We start from the raw sequence: 26,108 nt of genomic DNA on the forward strand, positions 1-26,108 counted from the left end.
CTGGCTCAGAGAAATAGAGCAAGTCAGGCTGTTCAAATTAGTACTTTCCAGTCAAAGAACTTGTTTCTAGGACTCATTAGTGACTTGCATATGTTAAGAACGTCAGTGTTGGTTCTTCACCACCTGAGGCTAATTTATGCTTTCAGATTGGAGTCGCTTTTTATCGAGTTCACCTCACAGAAAATTTCTGTTCTTATTTTTAGAGTGTTGTGTCTTACTAAACCTCCATTAAATGTTTCTTTGAAAAATTAATTCAAGAATGGAACATTAGCCAACTTATTTATCTAGGCTGGTAGAAAGATATTAGATATGTTGACCTTGGAGGTGTACATTCAAATTATCCGTAAATTTTACGAAATTTTATGTTTCAACATTTTGAAAGAGATAACAAGACTGAATTTTCTGTTTGACTTCAGTAATGCATTGGAAGAAAGGTTGGAAAAAAAGGAATCCTTGAAAACTTTTAACCTAATTGTTCAAATTTACCCTGCTGGTGTGCTAACTCATTCCTACTTTGGATTTTAATTGGTAGCCACTTTGTGCCAACAGATTAGTCATAGTATGTGTATCTTGTCTCCTTTTCTCTGTTTCTGAGTGTAAGCAAAGATACGGAATCCTAATTCGACAATTTCTTGATCTAGGCTTTCTTTAAGGAGCATCCTCATCTGGCCAAAAATGATTTTTACATTACTGGAGAGTCATATGCTGGGCACTATATTCCTGCTCTTGCTGCTCGGGTTCACCAGGGAAACAAAGCAAAAGAGGGAATTCATGTAAATCTGAAGGTATATCCCATCCCGTTGAGCAAAGGGTCTTTCTCTGGTTTGGTTCTTATATCTTGAAGCAACTTTACAGGGGTTCGCCATTGGAAATGGACTCACTGATCCAGCAATTCAATACGGTGCATACGCTGATTATGCAATGGATATGGGCATAATCACGCAGACTGAGCATGATCGGATTAACAAAGCGCTTCCGCTATGTGAATCAGCAGTAAAACTTTGTGGTACCATTACATCTTGTTGCTCTTCATACTTTTTTCTAATCTATGTTGTTTGAGGACCTCTCTGAATCAATTTGTCCCCTCTGCAATGACTTGTGGTTCGTACCGAGCTTTATTTCTCTACTGCTGAAACTGCCAGTGACCTTCAATGCTTTTAATTGTTTCCAGGCACTGATGGGACAATCTCTTGCATGGCTGCCTACTTTGTTTGCAATACGATATTCAGTGCTATTATCGCACGCGCTGGTGATGTGAATGTAAGGAACTAATAGGAATTACCCTTGTGTGGCTAACTTGTTCTATATCATTTTGGAAATCTATGAGCATGTTCAAGATTCTGGGTTCTTTCCTGGTAGGCCTTGTTTGGATAAGTAATTTATCGATGCGTCCCAATTAAGCTATTCAGGAAATATCATCTGAATTGGATCAAAGGAACTCAAACTTTCATAGTAACTTTACGTACACTATTTTCCAATTCTATATCCAGGTAAAAGTTTCTGCCTCTCTCAGATGGATGCTTGGTTTCTGGATAAATTTGTAGTATAACTAGAAACCATAGAGTGATTGTTTTTGATCCCACCACATGTGATATTATTGGCTTTGTTTAATGTTGAGCATGCATTCCAAAGGGTCCATGGAGTGTACATGAGCAACACCCATTACATATAGAGAGTTAAGATAATGAGAGTGGACTACGTGTACTTCAAAACCTTTCTATATTCCACAAGATGGTAGGTTGAAATATGTTGTTTCTGCCGCAGTATTATGATATTAGGAAGAAGTGTGAAGGCAATCTGTGCTATGACTTCTCCAACTTGGAGAAATTCCTCAACCAGCAGCCTGTCAGGGATGCACTTGGAGTCGGGGATGTGCAATTTGTCTCCTGCAGTTCGACTGTTTACCAGGCCATGCTGATGGATTGGATGAGAAATCTTGAAGTTGGTATTCCTGCTCTTCTTGAGGATGGGGTAAAGCTGTTGGTGTATGCTGGAGAATACGACTTAATTTGCAACTGGCTCGGTGAGGCTTCTTTATCTGCCGCATGTTATACTCTCCTTGAAAATAGGTTCTGGCATCCAACTTAATCTTCATGAAGGCTGTATGTATATATTGTTGTTCCATTGAGCAGGTAACTCAAGATGGGTTCACGCGATGGAATGGAGTGGTCAGAAAGAGTTCATAGCAGCTTCTGAAGTTCCTTTCGAAGTTGATGGCTCAGAAGCAGGAGTTTTGACGAGCCATGGACCTCTCAGTTTCCTAAAGGTCTCTCTCTTGCCCCTTTTCATGATGTCTCTAACCTACTGTGATCCATGGATATTTTTAACGAGAACAATATCCAACATATCATACGATACTCCCATTAGGAAAACGCTTAGAATATGTATCCCATATTTGAAAACATATTTATTATGTAAATAATTAAACAGATATAACCAGACATGCATATTCAATAAGTCTTGATATGTACAGTAGGCATTTCTAATGCTGATACAAAACAAATTCTGTAATATGAAAGAATCACATGTTGAAACAAAGTGAAATTTGATTGCACAATGTATAACAATTTCTATTGTGTTTATTTAAATTTATGTGAATGAACTTTTAGCATATCTTTATTACACAAATACATTACAATTTCTCTTTGTTCTTACCTCAAACACCATGAAATGATTTTCTTATGCTCAAAAAGTTTTATTTCGACTATAAATAAAAACCACCGATTTTACAATGTCGTATGGGTAATCATGCTGTATCTTATATCTTTTACAATTTTTATATCACGGTACATCGTATGCATCCACATCAATACTCAGACTTTGAAGCTTTAATCATGGCAAACAGGTGCATGATGCTGGGCATATGGTTCCGATGGATCAGCCTAAAGCCTCACTTGAGATGCTGAAGAGGTGGATGCACAGCTCACTCTCACGACAGGCTGTGGATCCGGAAGCCCTTGTTTCTTCAATGTAATTTCCTGAGCTTCATGCCCTTGCGCTGCAAATGTATGTAAATAAGAAATAACTAGCAAATGCATTGCGGCATCTGGGGATTGAATGTATGCTCGTTGGTCCTGATGTATAATTTGAAACATGGGCGAGGTCATGAGGCTTGCCCCTTATGTTCTACTAATACAAACATCAGTTGCAGCGAGCAGCTTGTATTCATTTTATGGCAGTAGTGAGCAGCTTAGTATTTTTATTGTGGATCGAGTGAAACCGGGGATTGAATTTGTGGGTTTGTGTTCAATTTGTTCTTGTCGCATATCATACTCGATTCATTGAAAATTGCTTGCTATCAGATTCAAAACACGAGAAGTGAAAACGGTAATTTTCCAAGTAAATAATTGCAGCGGTTCTGGTTCTAGCCATTCTACTAAAAACATAGACAATTGGAGTAATCAATGAGTGGAACGGTTAGTGATAGAGTCCTGACCCTAACGGAACTCACTGTAATATTAAATTTTAGTATTAAACCAAGGAATATGTTGAAACAAACAACAAAATAACTATGAAAGTAGGTGGTACATAAATATTGGTGACTCAATTTTATAGCCACTAAGAGGTTTGTTCAAGTAGTGTTTGGTGAAATCTTTGCTCCCTGTTTCTTGTTACAATAAGGAATTATTTGTTACACTCTTTTGAGATGCGATATTGATGAATAATGTAGTTACATGTTGTTACTCTTTTGGGATGTGATGCATTATTCAAAAAAGTGAACATGCCTTAAATGTTACAAATTGGAATCTCAATAATGGTAATAGTGATCACATACATATGGTGAGTTAGGTGAATCTCAAACATAGATTTGTAGGTGTGAGAATGAGGATTTGTTTGGTTCGTGTGTTTTACATAGGTGTCATGTAAGTATGATTTGTAAAATTTGGTATAATTATCTTTAGTCTATTTTAACAGTAGTTATTTAGTCTTTATTTTTTTGGATATATTCGTTGATTTAGAAATATTAATGTATTAAATTAGTTTTTAAATTTGAATGTATTGAATAATGTAGTAATAAAATCAAATTTTATAAAAATAAAGTATAAGGACTGATGTTATGAATTAACTATTGAAGATTTAAATGATATGGGGTGTGTTTGCGGGCTTTAAAAAATCGCTTTTTAACTTTTGGCTCTCAAAATATACTTTTGAAGTGTTTGAGATGTCAATTTCTACTTTTGAAATAACTAAAAAGAGCTCTTTAGGCTAAAAGCTAGAAGCAACTTGGGGGTGCTTTGGTTTTTTTTTTTTAAATACTTTACCCATATTATAATAGTCTTAATTTAGTTTACTATTTGTAATTCATTTTTAAAATTGTTTACTTAAACTTGATATTTGAGTTTTCAAATAATTTGGATAATTTAACAATAGTCAAATTTACACTTTCACATATTTAATATATTAAAATTTTTATATTTTATTTGCCATATCATCTGATTATATTATTTTATTTACAAATTATTATTTGATTAAACACATTTTTGTAATATTTTTTAAAAATAAATATGAAATATACTAATCAAAATTGAATTTATTATTTTTTGTAAAAAAAATAATTATTATTGATAAAAAACAAGTGAAATAATAAACAAAAATAGTATCTTTTAACACGTAAGCATAAACGGTCTTTAATCAATTAATTTTTTATTTTAAAAGTGATTTTTTTCAAATACTATTCAGTATAACTTTTATTTACTTTTCACTTTTTTTTTACAAATACTATTCACTTTTGATTCTACTACGACTTTCAATTTTTTTTACAAAAATCATTTCTCAAAAAGCTATTAGGAAGTTTTTGCAAACATTCCCATAGAATGGAAACTTGAAGGACAACTATTAGGAGTGTAAATGATTTGGATCGAGCCAAATATATATTATTTAAGCCTGTTTGAATTATTACTCATGTTGAATATTTGTATCTGAATTTGATTTGATCATTAATTTCATCGAGCTTGAACGAGACAGGAATCAAATTCAAGTAATTTAAAATTTTAAATAGATTTTATTATTTTTGTATTATGGGTCTCAGCTGGATTTAAAAGCTTATCGAATAAATTTTTTTATTTAAATTTGATTTGTCAAATCTAATAAAATTGAATTCACGCGAATTTTTATGAATCGATTTGATGGAATATTTGAATAGTTTGATTTGATTCTAGTCCTAAGTACTACTAATATTTACTATAAATTATGACCAGGAAAAGATAAAATCGGTGTTTTAAAATATAAGTACGACTTTAGCTCGAGTTCATGAGAAACACTCTGCTCCGACTAGCAATCAGTTGTTTCATATATTTCAGATCACCAAAAAAAGAAAAGGAAAAAGAAAAATGTATCGCAAGGGAAACTACAGCGACGACGAAGAGGACGATACTTTATTCTACCGGTACACATCCGCCGGCGGCGGCGGGGCGCCACCGTCCGCCACGACATCTAAGTCCTCCAGCGGGGGAGGTAGTGGCGGCCTAGCTCCGTCAAAATCCACGGTGTATGTCAGCAACATAGACTACAACCTCACGAACTCTGATCTCCACACGATCTTCTCGACCTTCGGCAAAGTTGCCAAGGTCACTGTCCTCAAGGACCGGGTCACGCGCCAGAGCAAGGGTGTGGCGTTCATCCTCTTCGTCAGTCGGGACGACGCCGTCAAAGCCGTGAAGGGGATGGATAAGAAGATACTCAATGGGAGGACTCTACGCGCGTCGATTGCCTCGGATAACGGACGGGCGGCTGAGTTTATTCGGAAGAAGGTGTATAAGGATAAGAGTAGGTGTTACGAGTGTGGGGAAGAAGGGCATTTGTCGTACGAGTGTCCGAGGAATTTCTTGGGTCCGAGGGAACGGCCTGTGGCGAAGAAAGGCCGGAGGAGTGGTGGGGGAGGGGAGAGTACAGGGAAGAATTATGAGTATAATTTTGAGGAGGAAGAGGGAGAAGGTGATTTCGAGGCGGAGAATTGGGCGTCAGTCGTCGATGGGGAACGGGAGGCCGAGGAGAGATTGTTGAGGGGTGAGACGGAGAGGGGAGGAATGAAAAAGGAAAAGAGAGAGAAGAGGAAAGGGTATTTTAGTGATGAGAGTGATGAGGAGGATTGAGAATGGAAACACTTTTGCCTGGTCCGGGTGTTGGGACTTCTAAAGTGATTTTCTATAGGGATTATCGAGGTATAGAATTTCTATCTGTGGATTGATATGTTAATGCTTCCTATGATGATTATCAAAGTCAGTCAATGATTTGTGTGTTTTTGCTTTGATTGGTTCAATGGTGCTTCTGACAATTCATCATCTTTTTTGATGAACATAAGGTATACTTTTGAGGTCTTAGTGCTTTTGATTTAGCTCTGTTACATATTGGTCTATAATTTATAAGGAGGATATTTGAAAATCTTACTTGAATGATATGACATTTATATACTATTAAGACCTCGACTCTACCGTTTTCCAGTAGTTTGAGCAGCTTTTTGAACAGCTATCCTTTTATGTCTAATTCTAAACATGGGAGAACTGTTCCATTGATTTTGGTAGTTTTAGAGAAATAAATAGTTATCCTTGAAGGTTGGGGATTAGATTTGTGATTATCGGTTTTGTATCTTTTTTAATGGCTTGGTTGTGAATGAAACTTGTGGTAATCTGGTGCTAGTTAGTGGCATTTTGTTGAAATCTTTGCTTCTTCTTCGACCTTGAGAAGAGCCAGGTTTAATAAATTAGCTTAAGCCTTTTCTGAGAATGGAGGAGGATGACGGACTTAAAGAGGATTGATTTGGTTCAACGTGCATATATGTATCCCTTCTGAAGAGATAAGAGGACTAGAAGGACAAAGCGAAAAAATGTACTTGTTTTGGATAAAACTATGTCGATCAATCATCAATAACTTATCTGCAGATAACTATCCAAATGTGGATGGCAGAGGGAAGGTACTCTAATCATTTATATAGCTAAGTCTTTTTGGTACTAGGGGGAGTGTTTGTTTCTTGATGCTGATTGATGCCATCCCTTGCTTAGACTGTTGCCAGAATGGTGAACACATACATCAGATTGATTTGATTTTTATTGCTATGAAGCAAGGATCCATTGTGCGATGTATAAGATGTTAATGTTATCAACTTCCGACTGTTATTATTCTAGTAAACTTATGAATTACGCCATGGTTTCCTCATGAAAGATTTGACTCCATTTGCTGCAGCATTTCATGGCAATGGTTCTGCTAATTTTTTCAAATATGTTGTTGGAAAGTTTGAAGCTGTCTCCTATTGTTGCATGTCATCGGTTATGTCTAAACGTGGTTCAGAAGCATAAGCTTATACATGTATTGCTACATATCAATTTCTATCCAAAAGAATGAAACAAAGTCCTCCCAGTAACTCCTGGTGACTATTCTATAATTCATCATTACATTGCTCCATGTGACTCTACTCTGCAGCCGTAAAACATTATTCGATCTTTCCTTAGATTCCAATTTAATTTATGCTTGAGCATTTGAAGTGGTGTTCTTTGTACCATCAACATTAAGCTTCTGAGGAGCAGTTGCCCTTAGTAAGGCCATCTGTGAATAATGATTTATTGGATATCTTCAATATCTGTGACCACATAACTTGTAGTTACAGAATCTGTCCCACGTTGAGGTCTTATTTTTTCATTGTCTTTCGCATTGTTTGATTTTTACTTTATGACACATTGATCTGTCTTTTGACATAATGCAATATGGTCATGGTCATACCTGAATTAATGGAGAGAACAGAGATAATTAGAGGTCTGAGGAGTTGCACTTGGATAATCATGATCATTTGAATGGGTTACTTTTAGAAGGTCCCAGGATTTTGAATTGTACAATCAAGATCATTTGTGTGCATCAATCAAGAGTTGTAATTACCAAAACTTTCTAAGAACTATTCTCAGAATTCTATTATCCCTGTTGACAGGGTATAAAACCTATTATCTAGCACATGAAAGGGCCTTCGGTTTGCCGAGGATTGGTTTTATTTGACCTTTGCTACTCGGTGGACATTAATATGTGACAATGCCATTGATAAATGATAATCTATTACGGGTAATAATTATTTTGTTGGTACAAGATTAAGGGAGTGTTTGCAAAAAAAATTTACTTTAAAAAAGTGGTTATTGTAAAGATAGTTGGACGTTTTATCATAATTACAGGAGGGGAGTGCTTGTGATAAAAAAAGAAAAAGAAAAAGGAAAAGAGGGAGAGAAGCAATAATACTTTTAAAACAAGTTTAATTGTTTAAAGATGATTCATTGCAATTGTTATTTGCCAATATTATTAATTTGTTAGGAAAGCAATAGGGTTTATTTCACTTAGTATGTCAGGTACTTAAATTTTTCATAAATATTTTTTATTTATATTATTCAGTGTCCAGCACTAATAGAAAATTTTAATATTTAATAAATAATGCTCCCACCGAGTACTACTGAAACACAATTAAATAAAGGATAAATTACGATGACTTTTCTTGAAATTTGTCGTTACGAATAATTCTCTTTGTGGACTAAAATTTATATTTTCATTTATTCTTTTACAACTTTTTATCTTTTTTTATGAACTAAATGGACACTTTTTTAACTTTTTTTTTAAAAATAGAGTAAGGACAAAATTAGATACTTTCATTCAAAAATTATATAATTTCAATAAAAATATTAATAAGAGTATTCGCAATTATGCTAAATTTTAAGAGCAGTCGTTTTAATTTAACCTTATTCGTATAACTATAAAACATTATTTTTGCATTAATTGATTGTAGCAACTTGATTTATATTTTCCTACAATGTAGGAATGTTAGATAATGTAATAAATAAAATATAAAAATTTTAGAATGTTTTGTGTGAAATATAAATTTTAATAGTGTTAGATCCTTCAAGTTATTTGAAAATTTCAATATAACTCTAGATGAGCAAATTTGAAAAATAAATTAAAAAGGATAAGTATGATTTTAAATTTATAAATGGAGGTAAAACAATTCAAAATAAAAACAAACTTATTTACAAAAAATATTCAAAACAACTATAAGCACTCAACAAGATGTTTCTAGGCTCTACTTCTAATGTTTTAGAAACATAAATAGTATTTCCAAACACTTCAAAAATGTTTTGTTGAGGCCAGAAGCACGAAAACTGTTCCTGCAATGTTTTGTTCAGTCAATTGAGAAATGTTTGGTGACAAGATCTGGAGATATGAAAAGTCAGAATTCTAACATCAGAAAATACTATCTTGATATACAACAGCATCGCATTAAATTTTGCAATGCAAACTATACATGACTGAGGATTGACATTCTCGGATTCCACTAAATAAGAATTATACTGCCATAACGGGTTCAGGATTCTTGCAGCAATTCTGCTGGTAATATTCAGGAGACCAAAACTTTTCCTTGAAGTTCGATCTTCCAGACTTGTATCTAAGAAGAAATCGTACCTCAGAGGCCAGAAACTATGCTTGGTGGAACAAGAAGTGGTGATTCAGATTGAGGTGGGTTTTCTGCAAAACCATGCACGTTGCCGGGTTATTTGGATTTGGATTAGCACCTTCGCGATTTCAGGGTTGACTTCCTTAACTCTTCCAACCCAGTGCTCTCAGATTAGATGAGCTCAGTTCTACATGCTTCCCTAGCCTGTTAATGATAAGAAGAGCTATAGGAATAAAGAGATTTCATTTGTTTTCCAAAAATATCATGCAGATGTTACAAGTACTACGACTTATATCTTCTAAAAGTAGTATTCATGACTAACTGAAATGCTTTCTGGAAAATCGGCATATATAATTAATCATTCATGAATAGGAGCTGAGCGGTAAGCAAATGTGTGACACAGTTCAGCTGACTGCTTAGGGAAAGGATAGAGAAGAAGATCACACATAGTTTTAAAGCTCTTGAAAGATATTAAAGCAAACAACATGTATAATTAACAACAATACACAGAACTTACGCAAGATCAGTTGGCAGCCTGAAACCACCAATTCGCACACGCTTCAGTGCATGAATCTGAAATAACAGAATAAGTCCAGAAAGGAACAAAATGAAATTAGCAGAAAAGAAACTATGGCTATTTAAAACACAATGAACAGAAAAAGGTTGTATTGTCTGAAGTAGCTGAACTGAATCTATGAACACTAAACCATAAGTGGTAGTCGCAATATTTCAAATTTTCACTGGCAAATGCACCCGCATGGATTGGAACAAACCGAACCTTAACATTAGACACTTCTTCCAAATTCTAAACATTATGCAACGCGTGTTCTACTGCATTTTGGCTCAGAATGTTATCTAAAGACAACAATCAAATGTCTTGCAAATCTTTGGTTATGAAGAAAAATGAGAGAGAGTCTCTCTCCAACTTGTCTTAAAGAGTGGAAGTGCTGCATTGAGAAACCTTGCATATCACAATCTTTCATTTTCTATGTTTCAGAAAATCAGTGTATCAGAATCAAAGGATAAAGATGATAATAATTTGTCCACTTCTTTTGCATCTGACATAAATCTTTATGGAATATTCATTTTGCCTTAAGTCCATCTTCACATATGAACCAAATAATCAATGACAAATCAAGCATTGTGAGCTAAAGGCACCACTAAAGATGTCACACTACCTGAAGTCCAGCGTTTTTTACGAGTTCTCGCACCTCATGGTTTCTTCCCTCATGAACCTGCAAAATCAAGGAAATAACATCTAATTACTCCAATCATCCGAATTCAACTGGAAAGGCTTAAAACAGACTGTAAAGTGACCATCAAAACACTCTTTTACATACACCAACCACTAAATGAAATAACAAAATCATGCAGCTCTAATAATGCCAAGCCAAAAAAGTTTGAGGTGTCATGTAACCAAGAATCTCCAAAATCACGAGAATGAGAAAAAGAATCCAAACATGGAAGCTAGTGGGTCAACAACAAAGGAATCATTGGGGTTGTGGATATTAAAGACAAAGTAAGACCAGTTTTACCATTTCTCTTCCAACCATTTACAAGATTCCACCAACTAACAAATAGATTTCTTATTTTACTATTTCTCTTCTTGCTTCATCCAAAAGTTCTAACAGTTGGAAAACTGTTTGCAGTCAAGGTAGGAGCAATATGCCTGCAGGACATGATACAAGACAACTAACCTACTCAAGCCACCAACCAATGTAAAGATAGCCATCAGAGTGTATAAATGACAGATTCTGATCATTATTCTTGGGGCAGAGAGCTGCTTCTACCAAAATGCCACTCACTCAAGGAATTGGATCAATTATAACCTCTATAGAAGAACAACCTCACTTCCCATTTCCGAAAGAGTAACACACTAGACCATAGTAACACCAACAAAATGTTTGACTATAAGGAAAAATAAATATATTATATCAGTACCACAATACGAAGCCGTGGTCTTGAAATATCGGGCTGTTGCGGCAGCAATTCCACCGAATCAGGGGTACAATGTACACCTTCTATAACTGTTCCTTCACTAATGGCAAACAAGTGCCTCTTGTTGACCGCACCATTAATAGTTGCAATATATCTGACATCACAAAATTGGAAGTGCATTCATTAGATTACAGACAAGCAGAAAAATGCACACTGTTTGTACCACCATAAGGTCAGGAATAAAAGCAACAAGTAATTAGGTAGATATATTAATTAAATTCGATTTTCTACTAAGAGCAAAGCAACAAAAAGGGGAAAGAAAAGTGAAACCTTACTCCTTAGATAAATTAGATGAAGGATGTGAAACCTTATTGGCAAACTCACCTACAGAAGTAACAAACAGAACATCAATCAAATAATTTGATTCAACAGGCCTAAGATATTTACTTATACATCCATGCATAATCCATGATAGTTATCAGTACCATCATTTGTCACTATAATCAACCCAGTTGTGGCTACGTCAAGACGACCAACTGTGAAGAGTCTTGGCCTTGGTAGTCCAGGGTTTCTTTTACTCTGAGGAAAATGTATCACATAGTTTAGATCAGGGACAATTATCTTGAGAATTTTGTTGCATGCTAGAATTCAAGTACCCTATGAATTACAGATTTGGGTAGTTACTCATACCCAACTCTTCATAAAATCATCAAATAGACACATCACGGACTTTGTTTCTTTTTCTCCTGCTGAGCATATATAACTGCAATAAATAAGTTTATGTCAACTCCATGACAACATAGAAATGGAAGCTAAGAATCGAGGTCCAGAACAATGAGAGATAGAGCTGACAAACCCTTTTGGCTTGTTCAGAGCAAGATAAACCTTTGGAGGAAGTTTCTTGGGCAAGCGGTTTCCATTAACATATATTACATCACGGTCCGGATCAACTCTGGTCTGACCATGTCATGAGAAACAAATTAAGCACGACACTTAAAGACAACTTTTCATCTTAACATGCAGAATCTCGATAATAGAAGCAAGTGATAAAGTTTCAGTTAATCTATGGAGAATACAGCTTAGTCCCAGAAACAGGGTATTTTGTATTAAACATATAGCCAATAATGACTTTAAGACCAACCTGGGGTGTGTTGCACACCGAACCATTCACAGTCACCTTCCCTTGAAAAATCAGCTCCTCGCTACTTCTCCTAGACGCCACTGTCAATCAAACCATTTACAAAAGAAATTAAATATGATCATACCTAATAATCCACCATGAAGTCTACCATCAGTACGAGGTCACAGGGGGTACATGCATAAGTAGCCCAAAAATTAAGTAGAGAGGCTAGTCTCGAATAAAAGCTAGCATCCATTTAACTATATGAGATAGATTTAAGTTCACAAACATGTCAAATTATCTAAATATAAGCACTTCTCCATCTTGGATGCATTGTCGATGCAAGATGCCAACTAAAAAATTTATTAAATTATTTCAGAAGTTCATTTTAATTTACTTTTGTATAATCAGCCATTATTAGGAGGAACCCACGTGAGAAAAGGATGTATATTGTGATGCAGTAGTATCTTATAATGTATTATAATGAAGTTCCTTTCCCTGTTGTGGAGTCGTCTTTGTTGTTGCTGGGAAATCAAGACTACTTTTCTATTTAGTAAATGTAAGAGCTTTGCCTACCAAAGAAAACCCATGATTGTGTTTGAATTCAAAGAATTGGATCATGGAATCGATTAGATACCTACTCCAATTTGAAATTAAGTATTTGTTAACTTAATATGAAGGCATCAACTACTTGGCGCTAACTACAAATACAATGTCAGGATTTCGCTCTAATCCAAATATATATTTTACCATGAGATGTATACTACTCCAATGATCAAATATTAATAGGGCAGCCACACAGCAGTATATTCATCAATTCTGAGAATTCACAGGTAGAAAATGTATAACAACATTTAGAATGGTAGCATGTTGCTGATTGCTGAACGATAACAGAAGCAACTTATATCAGCACAACATGGTAGAACAAGAATACCACACTGTACAAGACCCAGATGCAACAATAAATTCATAGGAATTACCTCCTGCAGCAGCCAGCACCTTCGCGAGCCGCTGAGGAGGCTCCCGGAACCTCTCATTATAAAACCTCCGAGCCGCCTTCGAGTACTTGGGCTCAGCCGAGGGAGCTGCCTGCTTGACTTTATTAGCAGCACTCTTAACATCTTTCTTCTTCTTTTTCTGCGTATTCTGATGCGCCATGCCTTTAAGGAAACGCTCGGGCGGCGTCGTCCGGAGCGTGAGATTTCCATTTTCGTCTCTGACAATCCACGGGATGAAGAGCTGGTCCCCTAGTTCGGAAGTCGAAGAATCCGGCGGATCCAAGTCGGGAGAGGATGGGTTCGGTAATTTGGGTTTGGGCTTAGGAGGGGCAAATTTGATATTGAATTCCGCGGTGATGGTGGTGGTGGAGAAAGACGAGGTAACGAATGTACGGAGGCGGCGGGAGGGGAGGATGAAGGAGGTCCTGGAGAGATGGAGGGTTGTGAAAGCGGTGGCTGCCGCCGCTATCGTCGCCATTTCACGGGTGATTTTGAGGTGAGGTGAGATGAGATCACTCAGTCTCAGTGTGTAAGTTGGGGATAAAGTTTTTCAGTTTTATATATATTTATATGGTTTTTTGGTTAAATGCAATTTATGCACAAAAGAATCTTAAAAAAGAAAGGTGATTTTGATAAGGTAGGTGCCGGGCGTGCTGCCTCTGTTCTGAAAAATTGACAATGATCATCAAGTGTGAAGTTTTATGGTAGCAGATGGGTTGTGAATCCTCAAGTCTACTCTACTATTCTACACTAATATTACATTCAAGCTCACAAACATCACAACTACCTGATTAAAAAGATCGCTTCTTTTCACCACACTTTGCAGTCCCTTATTCTCATGCACAGCTTTTTTTCGCAAAATGAACACAACATTTCACTTTATGAACGATGAGAACCGATACACGTTGTAATCCATCTACATCTGAAAGGACGTTATTTTACATCCCTAGGGAAGCATCGGAGATGGGTTTGGCAGTATATTAAGTGTAATATTTCCAAGCTGAAAAAACGAGTATTTCCACAAGTGTTGGGCCAACTAAGCTCTTTTCTTGTATTCACAACTAGAGGAACCTGCAATAGAGGAGGGCACGCAAGTGCGTGAGATAAAACAGATCTCTTACTTAACTATATGGATCGATATGATAAGATACTTACATATTCTAGTTGTGTTTGCCATCGTGAAACTGAGCATTTCTTGATGACTTGAAGGTTTCCAGAAACATTTTAGCCTTCTGCAATTCCTGCTTTTGCCTTGACTTATCCCATTTGTGTTCAGCAGCCAATATTTGAATGACACGAGGCACTGCCCTCCTGGCGGCATCGGTGTCCAGAAAAGCAAGACGAGACCTTCTGGCTATGAAGTCCACTGCTGATTCACAGTACTCATGCCGGGCACAGTATGCAACCTCAGCTTCTAGGATGGGGTATCCATGGGCAAGTCGCTTCCCCATGTTTTCGTTCTGAAGTTCAAAAGTTCAAAAATTTATTCATCTATCCGTTTTATATCCATGATAGTCCCAAGGAATATGTTACTAAAGTTAGGGCAGATGTCAACCAATCAGGAGAGGTCAAAATTACATCACAACTCCAGAAAAGGATGAAAGCACGTTCATCAACTTCAGAAGAGCTATCAAAACCATATAGACATCTTCATAGAAGAAAACGGAATAAAAATTATCAGGTAAGTACAAATCAAGAACAGAGGATGGGCAAACCTGAGCAATAGCAGCCACTCGTTCTGCAAAGGTACCATAGGCATGTGATAAATGCTTGGCTACAGTAGTGTCCATTACACCTGGAACAACTTTTCCACCATACGATCTCTTCATGCGCACATACTGCTGAGCTAGTATGGTGAAAGATGCAGGATCCCATCCATCAGATCCTACAAGTTGCAGGTTGTATGTAACACACTTGTTTGTCGGGCTCAACTTTCCGGACTCTATAGCTGCATCGACTGCATCCTCTGCCATGCTGAAAGTGGTTCTAGTAAGCATAACATTGCTGATGGAAAAGATCTAACACGTAAATTTTTACAAATAGGTGAAAGACTGAAAAAGATGAGGACTGGCAGCTACTTGTCCAAATTGGTTGCGGGCCGGAAAGACATTCCAAAACCTTTGTGCAAGAACAAGATTCAAGATTTGGAACACTGAGTTAATTTCGTCTTGGCAAATTGACTTTACCTTCTATACGTAGTCCACTTTCCGCCTGTAATTGTAACTAAACCAGGATAATCTTCACACACAATGTGATCCCTGGAGATGCTCTCTGTACTTTTAGCTTTAGGATCCATAGCCAATGGTCGAATGCCACTCCACGCTGACAAAACATCTGTGCGCCGCACCTAAATAATCATCATGAATTTTGACTACAAGAAAAAGACATTGAATAACTCAACAAGAATAAATAAACCAAAGAGAAACTAAAATTGTAACCATCCATGCTCTTCTCAAAACAAGTAAAAATAATTTCTCCCTGAAAGCTTCACGAACACTAGACAGGATACTTAACCGAAAAGGAGTTGATTACCCCACTTAACTATTTATTCATCGACAAAGACACACCAAAACACTTGCATTAAATTTCTGAAATTGCTCATTGTGGAAATAAACAAAGCAGAACTATGTCTTAGTTTCAAAAGCACAGTCAGTATTCATCTAAATATATCCTAAGAACCAGTTCATTTGAAACCACAGGTTAAAGCCCTCTTATTGATCATGCAGCTCCACCAATGACCAGATGACTTCACCTTCATCTAGATCGCCATAGCATCAAAGAATCAAAAGGCTTGACTATGATAAACAAAGACTTATGGTATTGGTACAGGCACAGCTAAGGAGAAGTAACATAATAGAATGAGCAAAAATTCTCCTGCATTGAATTTGAAAGAATTAGAGCAGGTAGACACCAATGGTAAAGTTACGATGTAAGATAACCAACCATAATAGTCCATCATGAAAGCTGAGTCAATGGCTTTTGGTCCATCTGTCTGAATGGTGATAGTTTAATGTTTATGAGTATACAACCAGGGTCTTGAAACCTATGCCTAAGCTCCCACACACAAAACAGAAAAGAAGTTTTATAAAGTATCTATTTGTTCAAGTGTATCTTGCGCAGCAGACATCCAAAAATGGCGCAAGACAGACAAATATATATGAAAAAGGTTCATATTGGTATGACCAATTGTTATTTTGATGTATTCTGTCTTCTTCTCTCAAAAAATAAAACCGGAGAAAGAAAAGATAATGATCACTGAAAAGAAATTGAGAGAGTCATCATGAATATTGTCAAGAAGATATTGTAAATTGAGCAACCATTTTCACTGAATACAGTCAGAAAGGTAGCATTTCTGGGTCCTTGAAGGAGGACTGAATTGTAAAATTGAGGGGGGGAACAAAGTAAGAAAAAAAAAAAAAAGCTAAAAACAACAACCTCATAATGGTAGTTTCAAAATGGAGAAGGGTTTGTCAGTAATGATACTACTTCCAGAGAAGGCATTTGTAATTAACAATTTTTTTTTTTCAAGCGGGGATAATTTGGTGTTTTACACTCTCCAGAAACTCGGATGGAAGGTGTTTTTCATTTTAAAAGAGAAAAATGCATGGTCTGTAGTTACACTAATTCTTAAGGGAGGTCTTTGTAATTTACCCTAAAAACTAGACTCTATATCATACTTGCTTATTCATATAAATTCACAAACCTTAACATTGAGGTAATCAGAGATGGCGTCTAAGATAAATTCAATCTCATCCTCATGAGGTTCTGGTAGCATGGTAATACTGGTGTTTGAGTCGGTGGTGCCAGCAACTGTTCTCCCCAGCCAGGGAAGCATGAACACAACACGGCCATCCTTGGTTTTGGGAACAATCAAGCCCATTCCTTCTGGAGAATAATAATCAGGAAGCACAATATGGACACCACTGCTGGGACAGATGATCGGCTTTGCTTCCTTATCTGCCATCTTCCTGACAGAGTCGCAGAACGGACCAGCAGCATTCACAACAACTTTTGCATACGTATCAAACTCCTTTCCTGCAAACTTTGACAAAGTAAGATTTCAAAGAGCAAATTAATCACTCTAACATGCTCTCGCTGCAAAAACTTAGGATGTGGTAGCAACAGCAAACGCATTGAGAAACATATCAGAATAAGAGAGTTTGAACAGTGGAATTGATAAAGTAAAAACCATCGAATATGCAAAAGTAGATTGATGCAACTCTTTAAATTGCCTATTCAGTCCCTTTCCGATGTTCAGATATCAAAATATAAAGGAAAAGATAATTGATGGTCTTCTTTCCTGATCTTCCTTATGATAAAGGAGGACACTGACTGTGATCAATGACTCTAAAGTTACTGACTGCACCTACTGACAAAGGTGGATCAAAAGCCCTGAATAACACTATAGCATCAAGAAAGTATGGTTAACTTCATCAAGAACTATAAAGCATTTTAAGCTTAGAGAGAGGGAAGAAAGCACATAACCTAAAGAATACTCTACATTCCTACTAAATTTTACATAATCTGGAGCGAAACAAGCACTATGTTTGTTTTCATTTTCAAGTTATCTCCAGGATGAGTCAAAACATACCCAATGTTTGCCATCATACAGAAACACCTTATCTGAGTGTTTTATGAGTGTTTTAACTGTTTAAGCATAAATACATACATACATATATATACACACACATATACATCAATATACATATAAAAGACATGATTTGACAATGAACAATAATTTTTGTCTCCCAAAACACAACATTAAACATACAATACTTATTTTAAATTATCTCCAAAAACAAATCCAAACATACATACTATCTCTAACACATACTTATTTATCTTTGTTTTTCTCTTTCTATCTCTACAAAATACTCAGAAAACGAATCCAAACACTATGTTGGTATTCCCCAAAGATGGTATCTCTACCGTAACCCTGTATGTTGACAAACTTGTTATCATGTTATGAATGTTTTTACCTGATAAGTTGTTTCTTATACGAGCACCGATTACCCGTCCAGTGCCCTCATCCCTAAGAAAGGATACTACTTCTGCATGATTGAGTACGGCTGCACCAGCTAAAGCAGCAGTGCATGCTAATGCCACATTTAGACGCGAGTCATTCATCTGTCCGTCGTAATAAACCACAGCTCCTTTCAAGCTCCGATCTTTTCCCTTTCTTGCTAGTGTTGGAAATAGTTCAACTGACTCCTGTGCGGAATAGTATCTAGACAAGTGTAGCAGGCGTCGGCCAGCTACCAGATCATACATTTTCAACCCCATCCAGTAGTAAACCACATCAAACCAGTTGAAACATGGTGTCATACATGGCAGAGCATGGCAGAGGTGGGGAGCATTGTCGATAACTTGTTTACGCTCCTCAAGCGCATGGAAGACCAGTTTCAGCTGTCCATAATCTAAGTTAAAAACAGCTTTCTCCAAATAGCGAACTCCTGAAATAATTAAATTGAAATATGAGCACCAGAGCAGCATAAGAATAATCATAAATATATCATAGAAGTCTAAATTATAGAAACAAAAAGGAGTAATCCAATATTTCTACTAATTTCCACAAATAGATTAAAGGACATCAATAGACTTCAGACAGCAATTGTACATAGCATATCTATTTGTCACAAAATCCGTTCCAGTGCAAATATTATGATCCTCTTTGTGGAAGTCCGAGTCAGCACCATTTGGGATAGAATGAGGAAGATTAAAATTGTCTATATCACTAATGAAGAATGTATAAAACAAGCCACCAAACTCAAGCAATAGACCTTGCCGTTCATGTCCAAGCTGCAGTAGAAAATGACAAATGACTGGCATCAAGTTTGACTAAAGTAAACTCGTAACAACTAAGCAGGCAAATCTAAAAAATGCACTAGTATTGGGATTAATGCTTCACTAAACTTGCAGGTAGACAAATGAATGAAATACAGTAATAGGCACTAAGTGAACAACAAAACAGAAAACTCTGCAGAGCCCTACTCAATAGACAGGGTTTTCCTTATTCATAGCTAGATTTTTATACTTTGTCATCTAAAAAGTTACTGTCCATAGAAGCTGTCTAGTATCACATTTTCAGAAAAGTCCATACAGCCGGCTGATCACGCAAAAACCAGCTTCCGACTACTCAAGTTAAGGTCTAAAACACATGGCATCATTGACACAGCCTAACTAAGAGGTTTATTAGATTTCTCTCCTTGCTGACACCTAAGTTCATTTTCCCTCTAAATATGATGACATAACAGTATTTGCAACCACCAGCAGTTCTCTAGAAGCATATATACATAGCCAAAACTCCACCAAACTACAAAATACAAAGCAATAGCTATATGTAACAGCATTGCTTGACGACTGTAATCTCTCTTCCCCCCCTTATACGTATCAAGATGGTATCAACTATATCTTGATAAGATAAGCCATCATTTTTGACAAAAGAATGCTATTACGACCAAGAAATATCAGACATGAAATTGTTTTTGAAAGGAAATAAAAAAACATAGCTTGTATACGTAACATTTCTGACTCTATTCACGTGAAGAGGCAGAACAAAGTAACTTTATACACAAACCATCAGTAGATAGTACATGACGGTACAAAGGAGTCTTAATGCCCCATCACCTTGCCTGGATCATAACACGTACAATTATCAATACACAAAGTACAACACAATGCAATGCAAAGTACTAATTTACACAGAACTTAAAAATGCGAACCTCCATGAATGAGTTTAGTGGACCTCGACGAAGTCCCAGATGAGAAATCCTCGCGCTCCACAAGCCCAACGCGAAGCCCCCGCGTGACGGCGTCGAGCGCGACGCCGCAGCCGGTGGCGCCTCCGCCGACAACAAGTATGTCGAGGGGGTTAACAGAGCTAGACCCCATCAAAGCCGACTCCTGGACTGTCCGTGAGGGGACGGCAGCAAAAGGGTCCGCAATTCGCTGCTTAATGGCGGTAAATGAAGAGCCACCGACGCCGCGTTCGCTGGAGGCAATTGAGGGGTCACTCAGCACGGTGAAGTACGCGCCTCCGGCTACGGCGACTACTGCGCAGATGCGTCGGAGGCGTATCGAGGTGGCCATGAAGAGGAAGGGAATGGGGAAGGGAGTGATCAGAATCTGAAGTACGAGGGAGAAATGGATTGATGTAGTGATGGAATGGAAGTGGACTTGTACGCACGTTTCTCGGCGCGCTGCGTTGGAAATTGGACATAGGAGGTGGCATATGCTTTTCAATTATTGAAAAATTGCAATCATACCCCCCAAAAATATGTATATCAGATATTAGGTACCAAGTAAATATGAGCTATGGATAACTACACCACCTTCCCATAAAATTTTGTATAATCACACATAACTCTTTTCTAATTTTGAAAATTACTTTAGTACCACTGATATTTATTTCATTCTAACAAATAGATCTATTCATAATCAAAATTCACCAAATATATTGATATTAGCTAAACAATTAAATGAAACTTCATATTTACCCTGATTGATTTTTGTATTAACTTATTATGAGTCAAATAAATATTTTTAAGAAAATTACAATTTTAATCCCACCGTATAGGATGGTTTTTAATATCACTCATATACTTTCTGAAATAGTCAATATTAGTTCCATATTTTAGAAAATTATTACAAAGTTATTCCCACCGTAAAAGCTTTGCAATGTTTGGGACTAATTTTGTAATATTTTTCTAAAGTATGGGACTAATCTTACAGTATTTTTTTTTAAAGTGTAGGACTAATTTTACGACTTTTTCCTAAAGTGTAAGACTAATGCTGGCTATCATAAAAAGTATGGGACTAATCAAAATTCAAATCATCCTACATTTTGGTACCAAAATTACAATTCTTTCAATGTATTAATGACTAAACTACCATTATAAGGATGAATTCGTCCTCATACGTATTAGCGAGTGAAGATGTATAATGCTAGTTTGGTTTTATAAATTTTAATTTACTTGCAATAAATCAAAAATAAATTAATTTTTATTTTTGTTTAGTAATTTTTTTGCTAATAGCAACAAATTCAATGAATTTATACTAATAAAAAAATTTATTTATTAGACGAAAATAAATATTATAAATACTAAACATAATTTTTTAAACTATATAAAATCTAGGTGTAATAACATTAAATCTCAAAAGAAGACGATGTAACCATCTCAATAGTAAAATTTAGGAAGCTCGTTGATTATTTGGAGTTGAATTATTACATTTAACATGTTGAGTCAAATCTAAGGTCACAAAATGTGAATTCTCCATCAAGAATTTATCTATAGTGCTAATCGACCAATCAAACATCGTTACTCCAATAAACTTGAATTTTTTTTTTATCAAAATTGAGTTTGATTGAACCAAACCAATCATAAAACAAGTGTACTATACTTGCTACATAATTAATTTAAATTTCCGAATAAACTCAGTCTTTTCCAGAGAAACATACAACATCCTCCCGAGTTTTCGGTTTAACCCATGAAGGAGACCTATATATATATATATATATATATATATATCAACAACTACAATAACATAAACACAACATAGTACAATACAAAGAAAAAGGAAAGCCTCCTAATTCCCCACAAAAATTACACATAGTATTCCCCTATCCACAATCTCCACCTAACCCCAAGCACAGTGCCAAAATATTAGGAAAAAATAGCAAATATGTATCTATAGCTTTATACAACGAACCTTGCTGCATCAATGGATGTCTTCCGCGTGCAAGAGACTGCCCAACATTGCCGAAATCACGCTTAACTGGCAAAAATCAATTGGATGAATGCTGAATTTCCGTGAGTTTAACAGAAGGACTTCATTAAATAACCTCCTCTTCGACTCGTTGGAGAAGCTCCAAGACGCTCCCAGCTTTTCTTTTGGCCCTGTCGGTGCCGTTCTCAGATAATTCCTTCAATGCCTCTTCAGCCCCAAGATCCCTAGCAATTTTTATGTATTGTGCACTACCTGTGCATAATGACCATAGTATTGCAGCAGCATTTTCCCGATTCCGAGGTGACCCCGTCCTTATAACCTCGACCAGAGTTGGGATTGGCTCCGCCTGTCCAATAGCTACTTTCCCTTCTTGATGGCTAGCAAGTATGGCTAATATCGCTAATGCTTCATCCACCATTCCCCCTCCAGGATCCTTGAGCAACCTCATAAGTGGTGGTACGATTCCTGCTCTTACGGCCCTCACCTTGTTCCCTTGGTAGATTGAAAGGTTAAATATAGCTGTAGCCGCATCTTTCTTTCCTCTTGGGGTGCCCTGGCAGAGCAGATCAATCAGAGGAGGTATGGCCCCGGCGGCTCCTATTGCCACTTTGTTCTCATCGACCACTGACAAGCTAAAAAGGGTAGCAGCTGCATTTTCTCTAGCTTCTGTGCTCCCATTTTTCAACACGTCTACAATGTCGGGTATTGCACCAGCATTTACAATAGTTCCCTTGTTGGCCTCGTTTATGGAGAGGTTGAGAAGTGCTGTAACAGCATGCTCTTGAGTCCTCAAATCAGGGGAGGATAGCAGCTCGACTAACAGAGGAATGGCTCCCGCTTCAGCAATACATACTCTGTTATCAGCATTTCTTTTAGCTAGCAAACGAAGCTCACCAGCAGCTGCTCTTTGTTGTTCAGGATTGCCATTTGCAAGTTTTTGCAGCAAGGCATCAATAGCAGCACGATCACAGTCTGAACCACTGATTCCCGATCTTTTGTTCCTGCAATTCCCTTGTTTCTTAGGCAGCTCTACACCGTTACTATCGCACCACAAAGCTATAAGACTTTTCAAAACATAATTCGGGGTTAAGGCAGTGTGCAATAGGGTCTGCTGAGTCTTGGGGCAGGTCTTGTGCCCTGCGTCAAGCCACTTCTGGATGCACGACCGTTCATACGTCTGTGATGCAACCAAATTGAAACAGTTGTCAGGAAATACACGACTTCTCTTGAAATGTGCATAAAATGAAGAAGGAATATCAAACACAAGAACACATAAATTTTACGTGATTCCAAGAATATTCCACAGCCATGGTTGCTCAATACTGGCATACAATTTCATACAAATACAGCTTATGGAATCACATCAACATATTTATACTAGGGTGTCTCTGAACATTGTCAGCATTACAAGTTCACTCTTGGCAATTAAGTGTATGCCCAAAATTTTAGTGGATCTGCAATAGCAGGGTCAAAGTATAATGCGGATTAGGCTCCACACTCCAACAACAGTAACTGAAAGAGTGCTTCAGAACAAAAAAAAGATTTATAAAAGTAACCCCAGGGTTCAAACCTGCCCAGTAGACACAATAACAGGATCTTTCATCAACTCCAGTGATATTGGACAACGGAAATCATCTGGAATGATCGGAGATCTGTGCTTAATCGAATTCTTGTCGACTTCAGTGGCATCAACATCCGGATTATCCATCATCACGCAGTCCTTTAGCTTCCTCAGAAGATACGACATAGTCTCAAAATACTCCTCTGAAACTCCTTCAGGAACCCCACCACATGAAATGACCATATCGTGAATGGCAAGGGACTCTTTCTTTATATCATTTATTGTCCTGAGATGCAGCTTCTCTGAAAGCCTTTTGAAAACTGTAGGGTCGGGGTCATCTTCCATTTGTGCGGCAGCCAAGTCCATTGCCAGTTGCAAATCCGGCAACTCCATTCGACCTGTCGCTCTTTTAAATTGTGCATGTAGGAGTTCAATCTAAAGAATGGAACGGTAAAGTATTAAAAAACGGCAAATCACCAGGAGGCACACTTTTAGTGAAAATTGTAGCAGAGTAAAGATGTAAATTTGCACCTGTTCTCGAACTTCCTCAGGTATATCAAGTTCATTATAGGGAATCTGGCTTAAAGCTGCTTCGATCTGTTGAGTTACACGTTCAAATTTGCCAGCAATTTTGTCGATTTGCAGAGCCTGTATGTGGAAACAAATTGAGCACATCGACACGTGGTTAAAGTTAGTATCATCGTCAAATTAATGTACTGTACACAAAAAGTAAAATGACAAAAATAGCTTCTGAACACTACTACATCTTCAACATGAAAAATACTTTAACCTAGTAATTTACTTAACATCAAATTCTACAAGTTCAAAGCACCAAGCATTAATTGGTCATTTAAATGACTATCTACCGGCGACATTAATTTTCACAATTTCATCCCTATACGCATATATAATTTGAACAGGTATCCATATCACAAATTATTCACTTTTGTAAAGGGATTAGTGCTAAAACTTCATATTTTAAAACTTCCCGCGTCTTCATGAAAACATAAAGCAAGGTATTGGGAGGCAGTTCAGGCAGTAAAAAGAAGAACAAGAAACCATTAGATCACAATAATTTCCAAAAAAAGTCTAAAAACGTCATCAGTAGTATGCACTGCAAGAACATTAATTTACTATTGTTTCTTGTAGGAATATTTCCGGATTTATAGTACCAAATTGGTCATATAACTAAGTGAATTCTATTCATTGCCATGATGCCTCAACCATCCTAGTGTAAATAGAAAAACTGCATGATTACATAGTGTAACTCTTCAACTTTCATTTGCACAAACAACAATCTCTTACGGAAATTAACAACGACCTCTAACAACATAACTCGTTCTATCTGATCAATGATTTCTAATGATCAACAACTTCATATTCTTGTGATAACTAATAATCAGAGTTTCAAGTGCTGAACCCCCATATCAAGATTTTCTTTTCAACTTGTAGTAATCCATGCTTAGTTTTCATACGAATATGAGAGTAAAAAGAAACATTTTGAGCTTAAAAACAGTACTAACTAGACGAAGAAAACAAGAAACGCACACACGTTTATACCTGGAAAATTTTACTGCCTTCATGGACCGATTTCAGCAGCTGAAGAGCGGAGTCGAGAGCGATTCTGAGGGAATCAAGCCCCCTAACGACGTCATCTCCGAGCTCCTCCTCTGCCCGTCCGTCCTTCATCTCCTCAAACAGAGGGCTCAAGAGCTTCACCCTTCTCACCAGATTACAGTACATCTTCTTGGAAACCGTTCTACAATCGGGCAACGCGGAGATGGCCCTCACATACTCACTGAGTTGACTCAGTACCCACTCCTCCTTTGTGTTCTCCGCCATCATCGATGAAAAATTCCAAGAAAACGCGGTTTTCAGGAATTCAAGAAAAAGCCCAGATGATAAAATTTGAAGGATCAGGGAGAGAGAGAGACTGGCAGACAAGAAACTGAACCCCGGATTTCTTGGGGCTGAAAAATGGTGGAATTCTTGGGGTTTAAAGAGAAGAAAATTCGGTAATGTGAACTAGTGTAATGCGTTTGTAGTTGGAGGAGGTCAAGTGCTGGACTTTTTAGAGAGAGAGAAAGAAGAGAGAGAATCTTTTGCTCTTTTTTAAATTAATAATGGTTCTTGTTGCAATAATTGTTTCTTCTTTCTTTGAGTACGGCGACGATCAGTTCTAACTAAGTCGCGACGCTAATATCTTGTTATGTATTACAATTTGACGCTGCAGTCCTGTATCTATACTCTATATATATTCTTTATGTACACTGTAATATCAATTTTTTTTAATTTTTAAAAATATTATTTTTGTATTTTTCATCACCTCTGCTCAAATTCTTCTTTACA

At 36.8% G+C, this 26,108-nt stretch overlaps 5 protein-coding genes across 6 annotated transcripts in view; 2 read left to right on the forward strand and 3 right to left on the reverse strand.

Moving 5' to 3' along the window:
• The window catches only part of LOC105166583 (serine carboxypeptidase-like), a gene marked incomplete at its 5' end in the record, with an annotated part of 6,498 nt that extends 3,248 nt beyond the window's left edge, over window positions 1–3,250 (forward strand). The window contains 6 exon segments of the mRNA XM_011085984.2: window positions 642–785; window positions 856–1,006; window positions 1,172–1,260; window positions 1,765–2,023; window positions 2,133–2,266; window positions 2,846–3,250. Of these exon segments, the coding sequence (XP_011084286.1) occupies window positions 642–785; window positions 856–1,006; window positions 1,172–1,260; window positions 1,765–2,023; window positions 2,133–2,266; window positions 2,846–2,974 (906 nt within the window). The 3' untranslated portion in view covers window positions 2,975–3,250.
• On the forward strand, window positions 5,248–7,491 carry LOC105166584 (U11/U12 small nuclear ribonucleoprotein 31 kDa protein). 2 transcript variants are annotated; one of them, XM_011085985.2, is made up of 2 exons: window positions 5,248–6,161; window positions 7,180–7,491. In XM_011085985.2, exon 1 carries the CDS (start codon window positions 5,331–5,333, stop codon window positions 6,090–6,092), a length of 762 nt encoding a protein of 253 aa, XP_011084287.1. In that variant the 5' UTR covers window positions 5,248–5,330; the 3' UTR covers window positions 6,093–6,161; window positions 7,180–7,491. The 2 variants fall into 2 exon arrangements, with proteins under 2 accessions (XP_011084287.1, XP_020550859.1); XM_020695200.1 differs by lacking the exon at window positions 7,180–7,491 and adding an exon at window positions 6,685–7,110.
• Window positions 9,184–14,087, reverse strand: LOC105166586 (uncharacterized RNA pseudouridine synthase aq_1464). The gene is made up of 10 exons (XM_011085987.2): window positions 13,454–14,087; window positions 12,495–12,574; window positions 12,210–12,310; window positions 12,044–12,116; window positions 11,839–11,932; window positions 11,689–11,737; window positions 11,357–11,507; window positions 10,594–10,650; window positions 9,933–9,988; window positions 9,184–9,619 (listed from the first exon to the last, which is right to left on the reverse strand). Exons 1-10 carry the CDS (start codon window positions 13,947–13,949, stop codon window positions 9,559–9,561), a joined length of 1,218 nt encoding a protein of 405 aa, XP_011084289.1. The 5' UTR covers window positions 13,950–14,087; the 3' UTR covers window positions 9,184–9,558.
• On the reverse strand, window positions 14,260–20,687 carry LOC105166585 (glycerol-3-phosphate dehydrogenase SDP6, mitochondrial-like). Its single transcript, XM_011085986.2, has 7 exons — window positions 20,194–20,687; window positions 18,451–18,924; window positions 17,175–17,506; window positions 15,658–15,818; window positions 15,187–15,445; window positions 14,627–14,931; window positions 14,260–14,542 (listed from the first exon to the last, which is right to left on the reverse strand). The coding sequence occupies exons 1-6, from the start codon at window positions 20,558–20,560 to the stop codon at window positions 14,632–14,634; spliced, it is 1,893 nt and encodes a 630-aa protein (XP_011084288.1). The 5' UTR covers window positions 20,561–20,687; the 3' UTR covers window positions 14,260–14,542; window positions 14,627–14,631.
• LOC105166588 (U-box domain-containing protein 14) lies at window positions 21,869–25,877 on the reverse strand. The gene is made up of 4 exons (XM_011085988.2): window positions 25,320–25,877; window positions 24,291–24,407; window positions 23,769–24,194; window positions 21,869–23,375 (listed from the first exon to the last, which is right to left on the reverse strand). Exons 1-4 carry the CDS (start codon window positions 25,602–25,604, stop codon window positions 22,305–22,307), a joined length of 1,899 nt encoding a protein of 632 aa, XP_011084290.1. The 5' UTR covers window positions 25,605–25,877; the 3' UTR covers window positions 21,869–22,304.

This window comes from Sesamum indicum, linkage group LG7 (genome assembly GCF_000512975.1).
Source record: "Sesamum indicum cultivar Zhongzhi No. 13 linkage group LG7, S_indicum_v1.0, whole genome shotgun sequence".
Classification (NCBI taxonomy): domain Eukaryota; kingdom Viridiplantae; phylum Streptophyta; class Magnoliopsida; order Lamiales; family Pedaliaceae; genus Sesamum; species Sesamum indicum.